The 14,285-nt window shown below is 40.8% G+C and overlaps 2 protein-coding genes across 6 annotated transcripts; one reads left to right on the forward strand and one right to left on the reverse strand.

Moving 5' to 3' along the window:
- Positions 1-117: 117 nt before the first annotated feature.
- On the forward strand, positions 118-11,184 carry LOC134180249 (E3 ubiquitin-protein ligase RNF10-like). Of its 5 annotated transcripts, none has more exons than XM_062647380.1 (22): positions 118-512; positions 1,393-1,744; positions 2,241-2,331; positions 2,399-2,456; positions 2,512-2,573; positions 2,628-2,692; positions 2,882-2,975; positions 3,037-3,106; positions 6,543-6,604; positions 6,668-6,772; positions 6,832-6,895; positions 6,950-7,023; positions 7,098-7,317; positions 8,075-8,130; positions 8,193-8,270; positions 8,330-8,534; positions 9,675-9,746; positions 9,810-9,869; positions 9,928-9,983; positions 10,620-10,686; positions 10,743-10,886; positions 10,951-11,184. In XM_062647380.1, exons 1-22 carry the CDS (start codon positions 401-403, stop codon positions 11,031-11,033), a joined length of 2,250 nt encoding a protein of 749 aa, XP_062503364.1. In that variant the 5' UTR covers positions 118-400; the 3' UTR covers positions 11,034-11,184. The 5 variants fall into 5 exon arrangements, with proteins under 5 accessions (XP_062503364.1, XP_062503371.1, XP_062503338.1 ...); XM_062647387.1 differs by having other exon boundaries at positions 7,101-7,317; XM_062647354.1 differs by having other exon boundaries at positions 6,832-7,023.
- A 116-nt stretch (positions 11,185-11,300) lies between these two features.
- LOC134180278 (uncharacterized) lies at positions 11,301-14,285 on the reverse strand. Its single transcript, XM_062647400.1, has 2 exons — positions 14,208-14,285; positions 11,301-13,628 (listed from the first exon to the last, which is right to left on the reverse strand). Exon 2 carries the CDS (start codon positions 13,616-13,618, stop codon positions 12,341-12,343), a length of 1,278 nt encoding a protein of 425 aa, XP_062503384.1. The 5' UTR covers positions 13,619-13,628; positions 14,208-14,285; the 3' UTR covers positions 11,301-12,340.

Raw genomic sequence — 14,285 nt, forward strand, 5'->3', positions numbered from 1 at the left:
TTAACTACCGCTGTCCAACTGCAATTTCGAAGATCGCAATAATGACTGTCTAGTGTACACTTGATGTGATTGTCACGTGATCGAACACGAATCCATCACGTGGAGATAATCCGGGCATTCGTTCGAGTGTGTCCTTGCTAGAGGACATCTGCTTCTGCTTCGTTTATCGCTCTTTTAGCAGCGCATCGCGCTCGTTTGGCTCGTTGTAGGCCATTCACTTTGTTCCAAGTCTTTACTTTCTTCTTCACTAATTTGTCCATTTGGCGGCAAGAATCTAGAAAGTGTCTTTCTGTGTGTGAATTATGGCTTTGGTTCGTTTGTTTTAAACAAATGGGTCAATTGGACGTGGCCTGGAACAACTGCCAAGCCAGAAAAGGAGCTTTCGTGCGTTGGCGCGACTATGAGACGAAGGAGCTCAAGGATGAGCGAACAGAAGGCAATAGTTGGAGATCAATACGGTAACAGTCAGAGACAAGTGCAACCGCTCAGAAGCAAAACGGATGAGAGGAAAGGTGAGGTTTGGTTTTGTGCGTGGGCGGTGGCAGTGACATTGGGCGCGTGGGCATGGTACAGGGTCGTCAATTTCATCTAACTCTACTAGTAATGTCTAAGGATCAAAGCTGGAAGCTACACTCTCATAGTGTATGATGGATGGCTTAGGTTTTTGTTATCGTAACCTTCTCACTTGAACATAACATACACTGTAAGCTGTAACAGTGTCTGCACTAATAGTTGCAGTACCATATGAAGTGACAACTAAATTAGTTTGTCAGGCAACAATTTTGTGAAAACATGTTGTCAGGCAGAAAGTTTGTCAGGCTGCGCTACTGTAGTGATATGAGTACATTGTGAGTGTATGGTACAGTACAATGCAACATGGAGACACTGACAGTTTTGCACTGCATCATTAGGACAGTTCACAGACAAGTGGATAAGAGAAAGTGATGTAAAGATGTCCAACAACACCTGACTCATTGCACCTCTAGTTTTATGTCTAACATGCCCCCTACAGTGTGGATCCAAGGCGTTTGATCACATAACACACAAGAGACACTGAAAGACACTTGTCACCGCAGAGGTAGACATGCCATCATCATGCTAATATCTCATTGATAGGAGCTTGATGTGTTAGTCCCTTTGGTCAGACACGCTGATCAAAAGTGGAGGTTACTTAATGATGTCTTCTTGATTACTATTATTACTACGCTCGGCAATTATAGAGTGTATTGTACTCTTGTTGCTGTTTAAAACCTTTGCTAGGAATTGTACCTTAACAAATTGGTGTTAGGACTCGATGTGGCTGCTTTTGTTGTCATACGAGACAATCAACAACTTTTATTGAAGTTTTCTTAGTAAAACTGATGCTCTACATTGTACTGTATTATGATTTAGAATACAAACACAATGGCAAGAATACTTCCTTTCCTCATGATTTCAGTCGTTCAGATCATAGTGGAGCGTACAGTCGTAACAGAGGACACCAGGGTCAATCTGGCCGTCGCTATGGATCTGACCAAAGACTCGATACTCAATGGCACGCAAAAGAGAAGAAGAGCGGAAGGCCTAGAACTGTGGACATTGTTCCTGCCTTGAGTGGCAAAAAGAGTGGTGTTGTGTCATTGAATCATTTATTGAATTTTACATTTGTGCCTCGTGACACGTCAAGTGTGACACCATATCGCCCCAAACAATCTATGTCAAGGTCAGGGATGACTTACAACAAGGAACAATTTTTGCAAGCAAAGTTAGTATTTGAACCTCTTTATTTAGTTGTTTATCTAACTGTGTGATTGCTTGTTTTTGTATTCCTAAGTGTTGTTACTATTATGTAGTATATGCTGTTGTTCATACATACACTTGACATGTTACCAACCATTAATGCCAGTATGGGTATTAGCTAGTACCACATATGCAACATTGCTACTGATAATGAAGTACATTATTCCAGGAAAGGGAACATATGCATACAAAGTTGACACACATGCCAGTTTACCTGGTAAGACCAGACTACTAGGTTCATGTGGCCACTGGGCAAGACCAAATTGATGAAGAGTCAACTTGGGATAGAATGATGCAGCTGTGTGTGTGCACGTGCACGCGTGCGTGTGTGTGTGCTTTCCTGTGTGCTTTCCTGTTTCCTCTTGCATGTATTCTGCATATTATTGTGTGTACTTGTTTTACTACTTGACATCACTGTAAGCAACAAACCACTGCCACTGTGTACACAATGTATGTTACAGCTGTCAATTCATCGTTCAAGAGAAAGGAGACTACACCATTCATGCAGCTGATCCCGATCTTCTGGTAGATTGGAGCTTAGTTGAGCAAGTGGTAAGTCATTGAATAACAGTCAAATATCTACTGTAGACTGTAGTTATTTCATTGTATTGTCTGCCAGCGGTTATTATGTCGTGAGATGCCTTCATGTCCCATTTGTCTCTATCCTCCCACAGCTGGTAGCTATTTCTACAGTGGATGAAATGGTGAAACTAATTGTTATATTGGTCCTAGCCAAGATTACTCGTTGTGGTCATGTCTATTGCTGGGCTTGTTTGTTGCACTACTTGGCTCTGGTAATTTGTGTTGCATACATTTGAAGGCTTTGGTTAAATAATGGTGCTTCACAGTCAGAGAAGAATTGGAGAAAGTGTCCAATATGTTATGAAGCAGTGCGTCAGGAGGATTTGAAGAGGTACAAAATGTGCCAGAAATGGTTGTAGGTTTAGTGATAGTTAGCCCGAGGCAGAGCTTCTGGTTATGACGTGTTGTAGTAGAATTGAACGTGTTAATTGATATGGTACAATTTACCAGACGATAAATTGTAATGGTTGTGATGTTTGCTTGTTTGCTTGTGTTGTGATGACATGTTACATACTTACAGCTGGCATTATGCTGTGTTCAGTGTTGTTGCGTTGTCAACCCAACCATTTGCTGTTGGAGATGTGATAACGATGAAGTTGATGGAGAGACAAAGGGTATTTTGCAGTTTGAATTTATGGTGTTGGTCATGATGTTGTTTTCTCAACTTCATTGTAGGGGTCTGTTGTTACTGTGCCAAGATCTCAAAAGGATGAAAGGGATTCTTGTCAACCACAGAATGTGGAAGGTAATGAATCTCTCTTGTCTCTCTATCTCTTTCATGCTACTCAATAAATGAGCTCACCACTCCTGTAGTAATCTATTCATATAAAGGAGAGCTGTCTGTCTGTGTGTGTGGCTTCGTATGTAAATCAGGATAAAAAGAAGGGCAAGTGCAATCGCCACCGAATTTGGCTCGTGCATGCCGAATCCCTAGCGGTCGAAAGTGAAGCTGTCGTCATCTTCCATACTTCTCCCGCGATGACGCGATTTCCGGCCGACTGAACCTGCCTCTGCTCACGCGTGAATATCTCTGTAACGGTGTATCGGATCTGCACCGAATTTAAACTGCTCATTCTTAATGTCAGGAAAGGGAAGATATTTTGCTGATATCCAAGTCTTGAAAAATACGCCCACAGTCGTTTGTCCATCTATGCCCGTTGAAGGACTGCCGCGTTTGATACACCTGTTTCCCTCAACACCAGCAACGTCTTCGAAGTGACGACGTTCAACAGGACTGTCGAAATGGCGAGAGTCGCACAAGTTGTGACTTGGTTATATACAGGGAACGGATTATCCGGGTAAGTACGTAGCTGCACGTGACCTCCAATTTATGCTACTCGAATATATTTCCGAACGGGATTCGTGTCAAATAGATGCCAAGTTCCATACACCCGTTCCTTGCAACAGCAGCAATGTTTTCGAAGTAATGCGGCATCCAAGTCAAAATAGCTTCAACCAATCAATAATCCAATCAACGGGATTTTTGGAAACGGGACGCTCCATTACATTTTCTTTGTCTTCAACGGGATACAATTAATAGTCTCAGAATGGGATACCATTGACCGGGATATAACTCTGAACGAAATTCTTCATGAGAATTCTGTCAGGCTGATAATTTTTCAGAGATACACTTCATAATAGATTAGAACTGGTTACTCATGCAACAACATAATTTGCATACATTGGGATACTCGATTCTTGCTAATTTCTTAGAACGGGATATAAGTCTGAATAAGAATTCCGTTTGGCTGCTAATTTTTCAGAAGAGAGTAAAAATGCATGTGAACTCATGCAACAATAGAAATTTGCATACAACGTTAGACTAATTAACTTTACTAACTATTAGTAATATTACTAGATAATCTGCCAGTGCGGAGAACGGGATAGTCGGCTAGTGCTATATAATTTTAATCAGTTGATATCTAATTGTTTGTCTAAGAGTGTTGATGCTCATGATGACATGACACAGGATTATTAGATTTTGATGAGATTATAGTGAAGGTCTGTATATCCAGCTGGTATGTTCACTCTGACAAGAATTGAGTTTTTACTGATGGACATGGAATGGCAGGACAACCAGCAGATGTTGAAATTTGTGGGTTTGTAAAGTAGCCTTCGTGACATTTCAGTTCTTGCAAGCTCTGTATTCAATTATGACACCATGGGTTCATGAGTAGTGCGTATCATTGGCTAAAGTTGTCAAAATGGACGTGTTGCAGTCTTATACTATACATTGACCATGTAGATGCTGTAATATACAGTTGACAGCTCTGAATGTTCTGGAAATCAGATGGAAACAGGACAACATTACGCAAAATGCTGTGTTATGTACTTACAATATAGCTATGCAGTGTGCGAAATAACGTCCGGACATTTACCGACTGAACGAAGCATTTGTCCGGCCACTCGTGATTTCGCCGGGCAAAATGTCTGGTGGCGTAGCGGCAGGTGTGCAATTCCGTATGAGCAACCCACATCCTCGCACATCCCAGTGTCATGTCAACAAACGTAGTTTCTGCAGTTGCGCACGAAACAAATGCAAACAGCCACACGTTGTACCTGTACATACTGTATAGCTGAACGTGAATTTTGTCAAATCCCGGATGTAGGCGCTCAAGTACACATGCTGGGGCTTCGAGGTGCACAACAAAAATGCAGCAGACAGCCATGGGCTGTACATCGTGAACGTGGCAGGATAGGAAACTCAGAGATACTTGCGTGTAGGGGCTCTAAGAACCTGAAGATGATTAGGTTGATGGATAGCACGAAGTCCTTGAACTAAGTAACTGCCATTAGCGTAGCGTAGTGCATGTTCTTGGAATGATTGCAGTTTCCACGTCTAGAGGTATGGCGCATATGTGGACGAAGATGACATTTCAAAACTCACTGGGTAGCTACGACACGCTAACGGAAGTCAAAAGGGGAAGGGGCTGGCTTTGCGAGACTGGGCATGCAGAAGTTTACGCGGATGGGTTTGTAGCCATGCAGGGCAGAGTCGAGGCAGCGATGAAAGTCTGTCTCTCTCTTCATTGCTATCGCAAACAATGGCCACTTTTTAGTCAGACTTTTTTAGTAATTTGTCAGGTGGGTTGTACTAATTGCATGGATATGGCTCTTTTATCAACGGCATGCAACATCAAAGTGTCATCTAGAGCCATGAAACCTGGCACTTGGTCAGGCATCCTTGAGCTATCTGCGGTGGCAAGTGTCCTTTATCAACCGGTTCGTGCAGTGTATTCCAAGAGATTTGGTTTGGCAACACAAATACATGGATACGTGTACCAACCTTGAATTGCTGCGGCAACCCATGATAATTGTCGTGAATGGGGAAACATATGCCTCCACCCAGACTACTTTGTTCCTTGTGCTTGTATATCCAATGTGGTGGACTCAGATGTTGGAAAAAGATGTGGTGGGATCAGTGTGTGTACACATTCGCTTGAATGTGTAATTGCAACACTCCTTGAGGAGGTGTTGCAAGGTCTTTACTCCCAAGCAGGTGTCCATTGGACCCAGCATGAATGTATATAACCCTTGTGGTTGAAACTTTTGGTCTTTGGTTGTCTCACAGCCTTGACGTTTCGAAATCAATTGCACGTAGATCAGCACTGCATAACCACCTGACTATTAGCCAAGCCACCTCACACCTCCATCAACAATTGTCCATCAAACTTTGGCTTTATAATTCTAAGATGGTTTTAGAGAGACTTGCATTCGAGAGTAGGGAAGATATTTTTGGGTTAATTTGAGATAGTTGTGTTGGGGTTGGGGTTGGAAAACTATAGTAGAATAGAGAAAATGTATTGATAAAAGAAAAAATATATATATATATATATATATCATATGTATATATGATGAATTGTAAGTGATAAGTAGTATTTGCCAGGATTGGAATGTCCGACCAGATGTTTCTAATGTCTGGCAAATTTTAAATTGACAGGACATGATGTCCGGTGGTCAGTCAAAGACTACTTCGCACACTGGCTATGGCTTATTGGATGCACGTGCGTACAGATGTGCGTTCGTGCGCGTGCACGCACACACACACACACACACACACACACACACACACACACACACACACACACACACACTACACACACCAAAACTTACTGGAGAGCTACTGTTTTGTCAGCTTGTGTGTCAAGATTTGATAATTGTTGCAATTGTCTTTGTGGCAGATGGGTTGACTACACAGTTTGGTAAGCTGTTGACAATATCTCCCAAGCAGACATTAGAGAAGGTGTTTCTCAACAGACAGTAAGTCTGGGAAATAGTTGTATAGTCTTTTGTACGTTTCAATCAGATTATCTCGGATGAAGAGCAGCAGCTGCAATGCAAGCTATCCAATATGAAAGCAAAGGAAGATGATAATCCATGCTTTGTTGAAGCCGCCTTACAACTGCTTGAAGTTTGTGCATAATTGTCATTTTTTAGCTTAATAAATAAGCAGCTGGGCACACTGATTAGGAGAGAGAACTGGCACTACCAGCAATTGGAGCAGAGCAGGAAGAAGTGGAACATTCCTTTGAAGGTCTTAGTAACTATGTGACTATATTGACAAGTACAACAACAGCTAGTGGATTAGAATCTTGGAAGGAGCAGGAACAAACATCTCAGCAGAAAAGCCCTTGGTTTGGAGTGTGCAGCACTCAGTTTCAGGTTTCCTCATTTCTTCCAGTTCATTGAGTCAATTGCAATAAATGCTGACTAGCTCTCAATTGTGTTATTGTCAGCAGCAGATGGAGAATTATGAAGCAGCTTTTTCTGGAAGTGAGGAGGAAGAGAACGACAAGCAAAGGTCTGGTGATCCTTCTAGAAAAGAGGAGGCAGCTAAACTAGACAATGAGTCAGACAAGGAAAGAGGATTGGAAGTCGATGATGATCTGGTAGCAAAAGCTATTCCACCTGTGGCTGAATCATCTCCTCCAAACCCTACGTATTATTTTTACCAGTGTAAGTATGAGGCATGCTTTGGTACATATTCTGATATTTACTTACTTGAATTGCAATTAGACATTATAGTTAGTATGATTTACAGTTTGTAGCATTTTTTGTATTCTAAGTAACTCAGCAGCTTATTTTTGGCCTATAAAATATTGTCAATTAGTAACTATCTGCTTCCAGACATACAGCATTACTGAGTATCTCATATCAAGCCAACTCTCTGGATTAGGACATCTTTTTCTACATTTATTAGTATATAACTATGTGCTGATGTTGGACAAATGGTAAACTTATAGTTGTTCTGATTCTTCGATAAGGAAAGTCCTGCCTGCACACACATTTATATGGTCATAACTTCAAAGATGACTCAATTAACGACATGCAGCGAACAACCAATCAGACTGTTATTGTAAAATGTCAAACTTGGTCTGTGTGCAGTGTTTTATGCTGATTAAGCTAGCAGTTTTGACATTTGAAGGTTACACACACACACACACACACACACACACACACACACATACACACACACACACACACACACGCCTATTATATAGAATGTTTACAGAGATTTGTGTGGTTACTTGACTTGTTGTACTTTGTTTTTGGGTACATGGTATTTCATTAAAATGGTTTGGTGGTTTGGATGCTTTTTTGCTAAATGAATAAGTTTTAGAGGTACAAATGATTGTCTGACTTTCATCTTGTAACCTTTGTTGCTTGCATTCTGTCTTTTCTGTTGTTGAATATTGTTGAATTTCTTGTTTAGCATCTGATGGCCAACACCTGTACCTTCATCCCATCAATGCCAAATGCTTGATGGCTGTATGTACACTATTTGATTGTTACATCTAATTTCTCATTCATTTTTTATCAATGTGATGTAGGATTACGGCACCAGGAGGGATTGTCCTGATGTCATAACAGGCCGGATTGTTGAAATGGAGCAGATGACACAGTCAGAGGTACTGCCTGTGCATAACTAGTGTCATCCACTTTTAGTGAATATGCCATCTGTGTGTAGCTGGTGCGGAAAAGATATCGTTTCTTAAGTCATTTGCCACTTTCTTGTCAGTTTGTGTTGTGCGAGTTGGAACTGCAGTCACCAAGAGTGTCAAGAGCATCCTTAGAAGAGTATGCCAGTGAACTGCTCAAACGAAAGCAAGCGAGAAGAAAAAAGACTAGAGATGAGCAAAACAGGGACAGGCATCAAGAGATCAGAAAGAAAAGTAAAATACAAAATGTTTTTCTTCACTATTAGTCTAGAGCAGGGATTTACGCCAAAGGCTTTCTGGGTTTGCTCAGGTTTGTGAGTTGATCCATTGTTGTGGCGTAACAAAAGTTGATGGTCTATCCCCTTTCATGTGTTAGAACTTTGTACTCATGGAAGTGGTTATGGGCATCGGACACTGCAGAGATGCTATTAGGAGGCTATTTATTATTCACTTGCAGTGTGTTTGTCATAGAATGACAAAGTGTGTTTGCGCTTGAAGTCTTCTAGCCTCAAACTTCCAGACCAGAGAGCGCGTACAGTGCGCGAACTCTAGTCTGGACCAGAATGGTACTAAAATGATATCGGAAATAGCCTTTTAAGCCAATCAGCGTCTTAGAACCGGAATGTCGGTTGTAAATTCTGATTGGTTTAGCAGTAATTGGTTATGCTAAGTGCAGTAACGCTGATTGTGCGTGTGAAGTCCTCGTGGGCGGCTAAGTGCACGCCAGAGCCGTGACGAAGACTCTGGTGCACACACACATCTTAGTTTTAGTTTCAGCTTCAGTTTTTTGATATTTTCTAGCTTGCGGTGACAGGACATTCACAGCAGCGTCACTAGACCATCACCTTTGACAACTGGTCGAGCGGTAGTCTCGCTAGTAGGGCGGTTAGACTAGCTAGCGGTCTGCCGAAGAATCAAAGAGTCATGGTTTCATGCCGTCTACCAAGATATCACCGCAAACACTGCAGACGTCTCTTCTTGGTTCATGAGATCTTATGGCATTTACAAATGATATGTTCATCTAGGTAAAACGATCCTACGCTGTTAGACTACCATTTAGCATTGCTTTTGATGAGTACTTCCGAAATCATTTTAGTATCATTGTGGTCCAGACTAGAGTTCGTGCGCTTTGCACGCTTTCTGGTCTGGAAGTTTGAGGCTAGGAGTCTTCATCAGAATGTTAATAAGAAATATTATTAATAATTGATTTAGGTAAGAGCTGTACCATACTACACTACCAACTGCAGTTTGTACGGATACAGTACACAGAAGGACACCGATAGTGATGAAAGGGATTAGATTGATCCTAATAAATTAAATTGTTCACAAATTGAAACTGCAGGCGTAAATGAAAGAATTACTGTTTATTTGCAGCACAACCAGTTGTCAGTGACGTATGTGAAATTATGTCACAGCGACAGCAGATTTCTGAAAGCTCTCGTAGAGGTGCAGTTATGGAAAACTAATTGTTGGTGTGATTGACATGTGTGATTGTGTGTACTGATCTAGGTCTTGATCCAACTGCCACAGAGTTTGTATCAGGAGCTGATAGTCACAAGTCGACTTCAGGTACAATATCTTCTAGGTTATTGCCAACTTGTGTTTATATATGGTACGTGGTTCATAGGTGAATCACAATTGGATTTGGATTCAGATGAACTTTCTCCTCCATCGTTTGCACAGGTGCTGTAAATGTCTATACTTAAAGGGGAACTCTCACCAAATACTAAAACTTGTTGAAAGAAAGATACAAGGCCTAGTATCTTTCTGCAGGTCCAGCCAGCCACAGAAGCAAAGAATGGTCAACGAGTTGTTCAAACGATTCCCCGTATGTAGCACGAAGTGTTTCTCTCTGTCCTCGTTTGGCAGTAACTACTTTAGGTTTAACTATACCGATTGCTCCTAATGCACCCAAAATTCAGCGAGACATGATCTATAAACTAATCTAAGAAGGGTCTCCTTTTGAGGCTCCACGGTTGTATTGACAGTCGATACTTGCTTGATAAGTTTGGGGTCCCAGTTTGCTTTAGTCAATAAATCACAACTTCCCACCATATGTCTCACAATCCTTACCTTGAAAAGTGCATAGGTATCGGTCTTCCTTGCTAACCAGCGATCAGAGTTACACTCATGCCACATACGGGTACTAAACACGCCCACACAGGCAATTTCAATGCTTTATTTCTTCGTTATGGTAAACGTCTGCAGTAAACTGTTGCTAAGGGTTGTGTCATGAAGTGACAGCTTTCATTGGAGAAATTGTTGATTTGGTGAGAGTTCAAGTGGCTTGATGTTAATTTAGTCATGTATGTCAACTAGGCATTAAGTGGTGGAATAGATAAATTTTCTCCTCCAAACTGGCCAATGAGACGACAGTCCACACAATGTAGTGTTATCATCATATTGTAGCATAATTGGAGATTATTCAAAGTGTTTTGTTAGCTGTGGTGTTGCCCAAAGAGTCTAGCCTTGATCAAAATGATAGTGACGGAGAAGCAAGTTGCATTCCTACATTTCAGGATTCATTTTTTGAAGCTCTTTCATCTTCTGATGTTTCTGTCTCCAAATCTCATGTCAGCCATAAATGTTGGTACAACTCACTGGGTATTGGTTTGTGGTACATTACTTAACTAATTGTTGATAATGGTAGCTGATGCAGAGACTCAGAAGTCATCAAAGAAAGGCAGAACAAAGCAGCTTCTTTTCACAACTGGTGGACAGCGTAGGTATTAAATGAAAGCAGTTGATGCCCAGACTTAAATGCGTTTATTTGGTTGGGATATTTGATGTCATGACATGTAGTTGCATGTGTATCTATGGGAATGATAATAGTACTGCTTTAGTAATGAGTGTACAGAAAAGAGCATCTTGTAAAAATCCTAAACAGTTCTTGCTTGCAGCAGGGAAACTTTTCTTAGAAGTAGCTATCTTAGTTGGTTATGCAAAATTAGCATGTAGCTGCTTGGGGAGTTTGGACATTTTTTCTGGAAATTACCATTTACTGGTGCTTTGTCAGTGTGCATTTTATCAGGTGATAAATACACTGTTGCTTGGTAATTCTGCAGATAATAGGCAAATATGAGAATGGTCGTAAAACTAAACGTTTTGATTATGAAATATTTTTGATTCGTAAGTAACATTGCTGCTAGAGAAATAGTGAGGTTTGGGGTTGTTACATCAATATTTCCTCCAGATTGTAGCCCACAGTACAATAGTTGCTTACAATTAAACAAACAACAGTTTAACGAGCTGGCTAGAAATGTATTCTTCAGACGATATGACAGATAACGAACCCTGCATATTATATATATTACAATCAATCATGAAAAGTATAATTTTTATCTCTAGATCAATAAGACATTTGGTTCGTTTAAATTCACATCTACGCTCAGTATACCTAATGTGGAAAAAATGCTGTATAATATGAACAATAGTTGAGTTCGTAACAGCTTCAGTTATCCAACATATTCACTTACCCAACAGGGGTCCGGTCCCAAGGGGGTCATATAAGTGACACGTGACTGTATTTGACTTATTCTGGGACTTCTGATTAATCGTTATATTCAAATTTGACTGACGAGTGCATTTATTTAAAAGAGAGACATTTTGGTAATTGATGAAAGTGACATTTTATCTATTGTATTTGGAGAAGTATGTGAAGCTGCTGATGACCACATTACCAAATATCAACAGAAGGCCATCTTGCCATGAGTTGGTGTGATGTGGTATTATTACATTCTCTGAAAACTTGCTACACCAACTGTGATCAAAAGTGAGCTTTTGAAGTTTGTGTTTGATAGCTAAGGACACTACTGACACTACTTGTACATAGGCAATACTTGTACATAGGCCATACTTGTATAAAGATACTGTATATGTCACTCATGCACTAATCATGTAAAGATCAGCTAAGAAACATGAGATTGCAGGTAGAGAAAGTGTATCTTTTGAGGTGAACTTTGCAAACTATAAACAGAGTCGGTCAATGTTCAATAGATCGACAAGAAGAACTCGATGATTGGATTGCTCCTGCTTGTAGGTTAGGTTACATCTGATTCGATATGAACGTTTTCACAATGATGGACAACAATGTTGTTTGTGGACTTCGGCCCAATGTGAAGGTGGAGGTTAAGGGCCCATATGTCTTTGATGACCATCAGCTGCCCATCTATATGGCTGTGGTGTGTATTTGTAGTATGTTGTGGCAAACTAGAAGTCACAATTGATGATTGAATTGGAAAGTCTCTTGTGCTGTTTCTGAAAGATTTTAGTGATGCCAGATGTGTGTCTTGAGAGAGGTCAGCATTGTCATCGTCAATGGGAACCAAGCAGCTTTGTTTTACTGACCAATTGCTTGTTGAATTCTTTGATTTCTTTGTCTGATGGCTGGATGAGTTTGCAGCTGGTTTGGTGGCGATCTCAGTTGGTTTAGTTTTGCTGTTCATTTCAGCTAGTTTACATTTACTCTTGGCGTTGTATTCTTTTATGCGGTGTTTGCTGTGGTGTGACTTGTCACAAGGGGTTTTCTTACAGTGCAGTTTCCTTGCAAGTAGTTGATTTCTTCTTGTTTTCACTTTGTTTTGAAACGCTGGAATGTCAAGGAAAGCCACTCTATCACAGACAGACATGCCATTGTATGTATGGGCATCTAGATCGTGTAGACTGGAGTGGCTAAGAAGAATGCCAAACATGGTATTAACGTCAGTGCCAGGCATGTTGTTGTTTGGTATACTGATGACATGATGTATTGCCTTAACACGCTCACGTTCAGAGCTATTTTGTAGCAGCAATTTAACAACTTGTACATGACCTTTTCTTACTGCACAAATAAAAGGAGTGTGGCCTGCCTCGTTTTCTGTTGTAGTATTTGCAATTGCATCACTGTTCAACAGAGTGATAGCCTTTTCCATGCCTGACATTGCTGCTCTGTGCATTGCTGTGTTTCCTAATTTATTCTTGTTGTGAGTGGTGGCACCAGCTTGCAAAAGAAGATTCATGCTTTGTAGCTGACCTTGGCTAGCTGCTCGATTAAGGGCTGTATCTCCATCATGATCTACTATGTTCGGATCAATTTTCAGAACAGTCAGAATAGTTTGAAGAAGTAGCCAGTATATATCATTCCCAGCACATCGGTGGAGGGGAGTAAACGTTCCATTTTGTGGCCAGTGTTCCATCATTATCTTTGTGTTTCTACGCAAATGTGAAGCTGCCTCCTCTTGATATTCGTTTTGTTTCAACCGAATCCAAAGTTTGCTTGCTTTCTTATTAGCTGATGTTTTACACAGCAATTCTTCAAAATTATGAGGAAGTTTTGGCATCTTGCAATTCCTGTGATGAATTGAATAACCAAGTTATTATACCATACCACTACCTGTAGTCATTGATATGTAACTGTAAACGTAGTATTTTACCTATTAAATTAAGTTAAATGTACAATATGAAAGAGGTGCAATTTAGAGGTTCCAAAACACTTATGAAATTCTCAATGTCAAAAATGGACTTTGTGGCTCATGACCTGATTACGTAAGCTTGTAGTTCACAAGGATATTTTGTGAATTGTGGTGATGTGATTGATTTGTTTGCCCAAACACCCAAAATGAATGTTCTCTATTGATCCAGTGAAGCTTTCTAAGCGCTTTTTCTTGCGTGTGTGGATATCGAAAGCTGAAAGTGTGACGCTATTTGTCCTGTCAGCTAAAAACATTCTGTATCCGCTAGTGAGTACAATTCGTGCGTCGGTCCCAGTCACTTTGTTTTACCCTTCCTGGCCCGCAGGCACGCACGTAAGGCCTAAGGATTCGAATGTGCCAAATATGTAGCGACTGCCCATTCACTCTGCTGTTTACAGATTCTACCTAGTCGAATTCGTCATAAGTACGTACATGCGTACAGTTTACATGTACTTACCACCCTCAAAACACCTCTCACAGGTTGTCAGCCTAGTAGTGCGTCACGCCGGTGTGCTCTCTCTCTCTCACACGTGTG

This window comes from Corticium candelabrum, chromosome 1 (genome assembly GCF_963422355.1).
Source record: "Corticium candelabrum chromosome 1, ooCorCand1.1, whole genome shotgun sequence".
Classification (NCBI taxonomy): Eukaryota; Metazoa; Porifera; class Homoscleromorpha; order Homosclerophorida; family Plakinidae; genus Corticium; species Corticium candelabrum.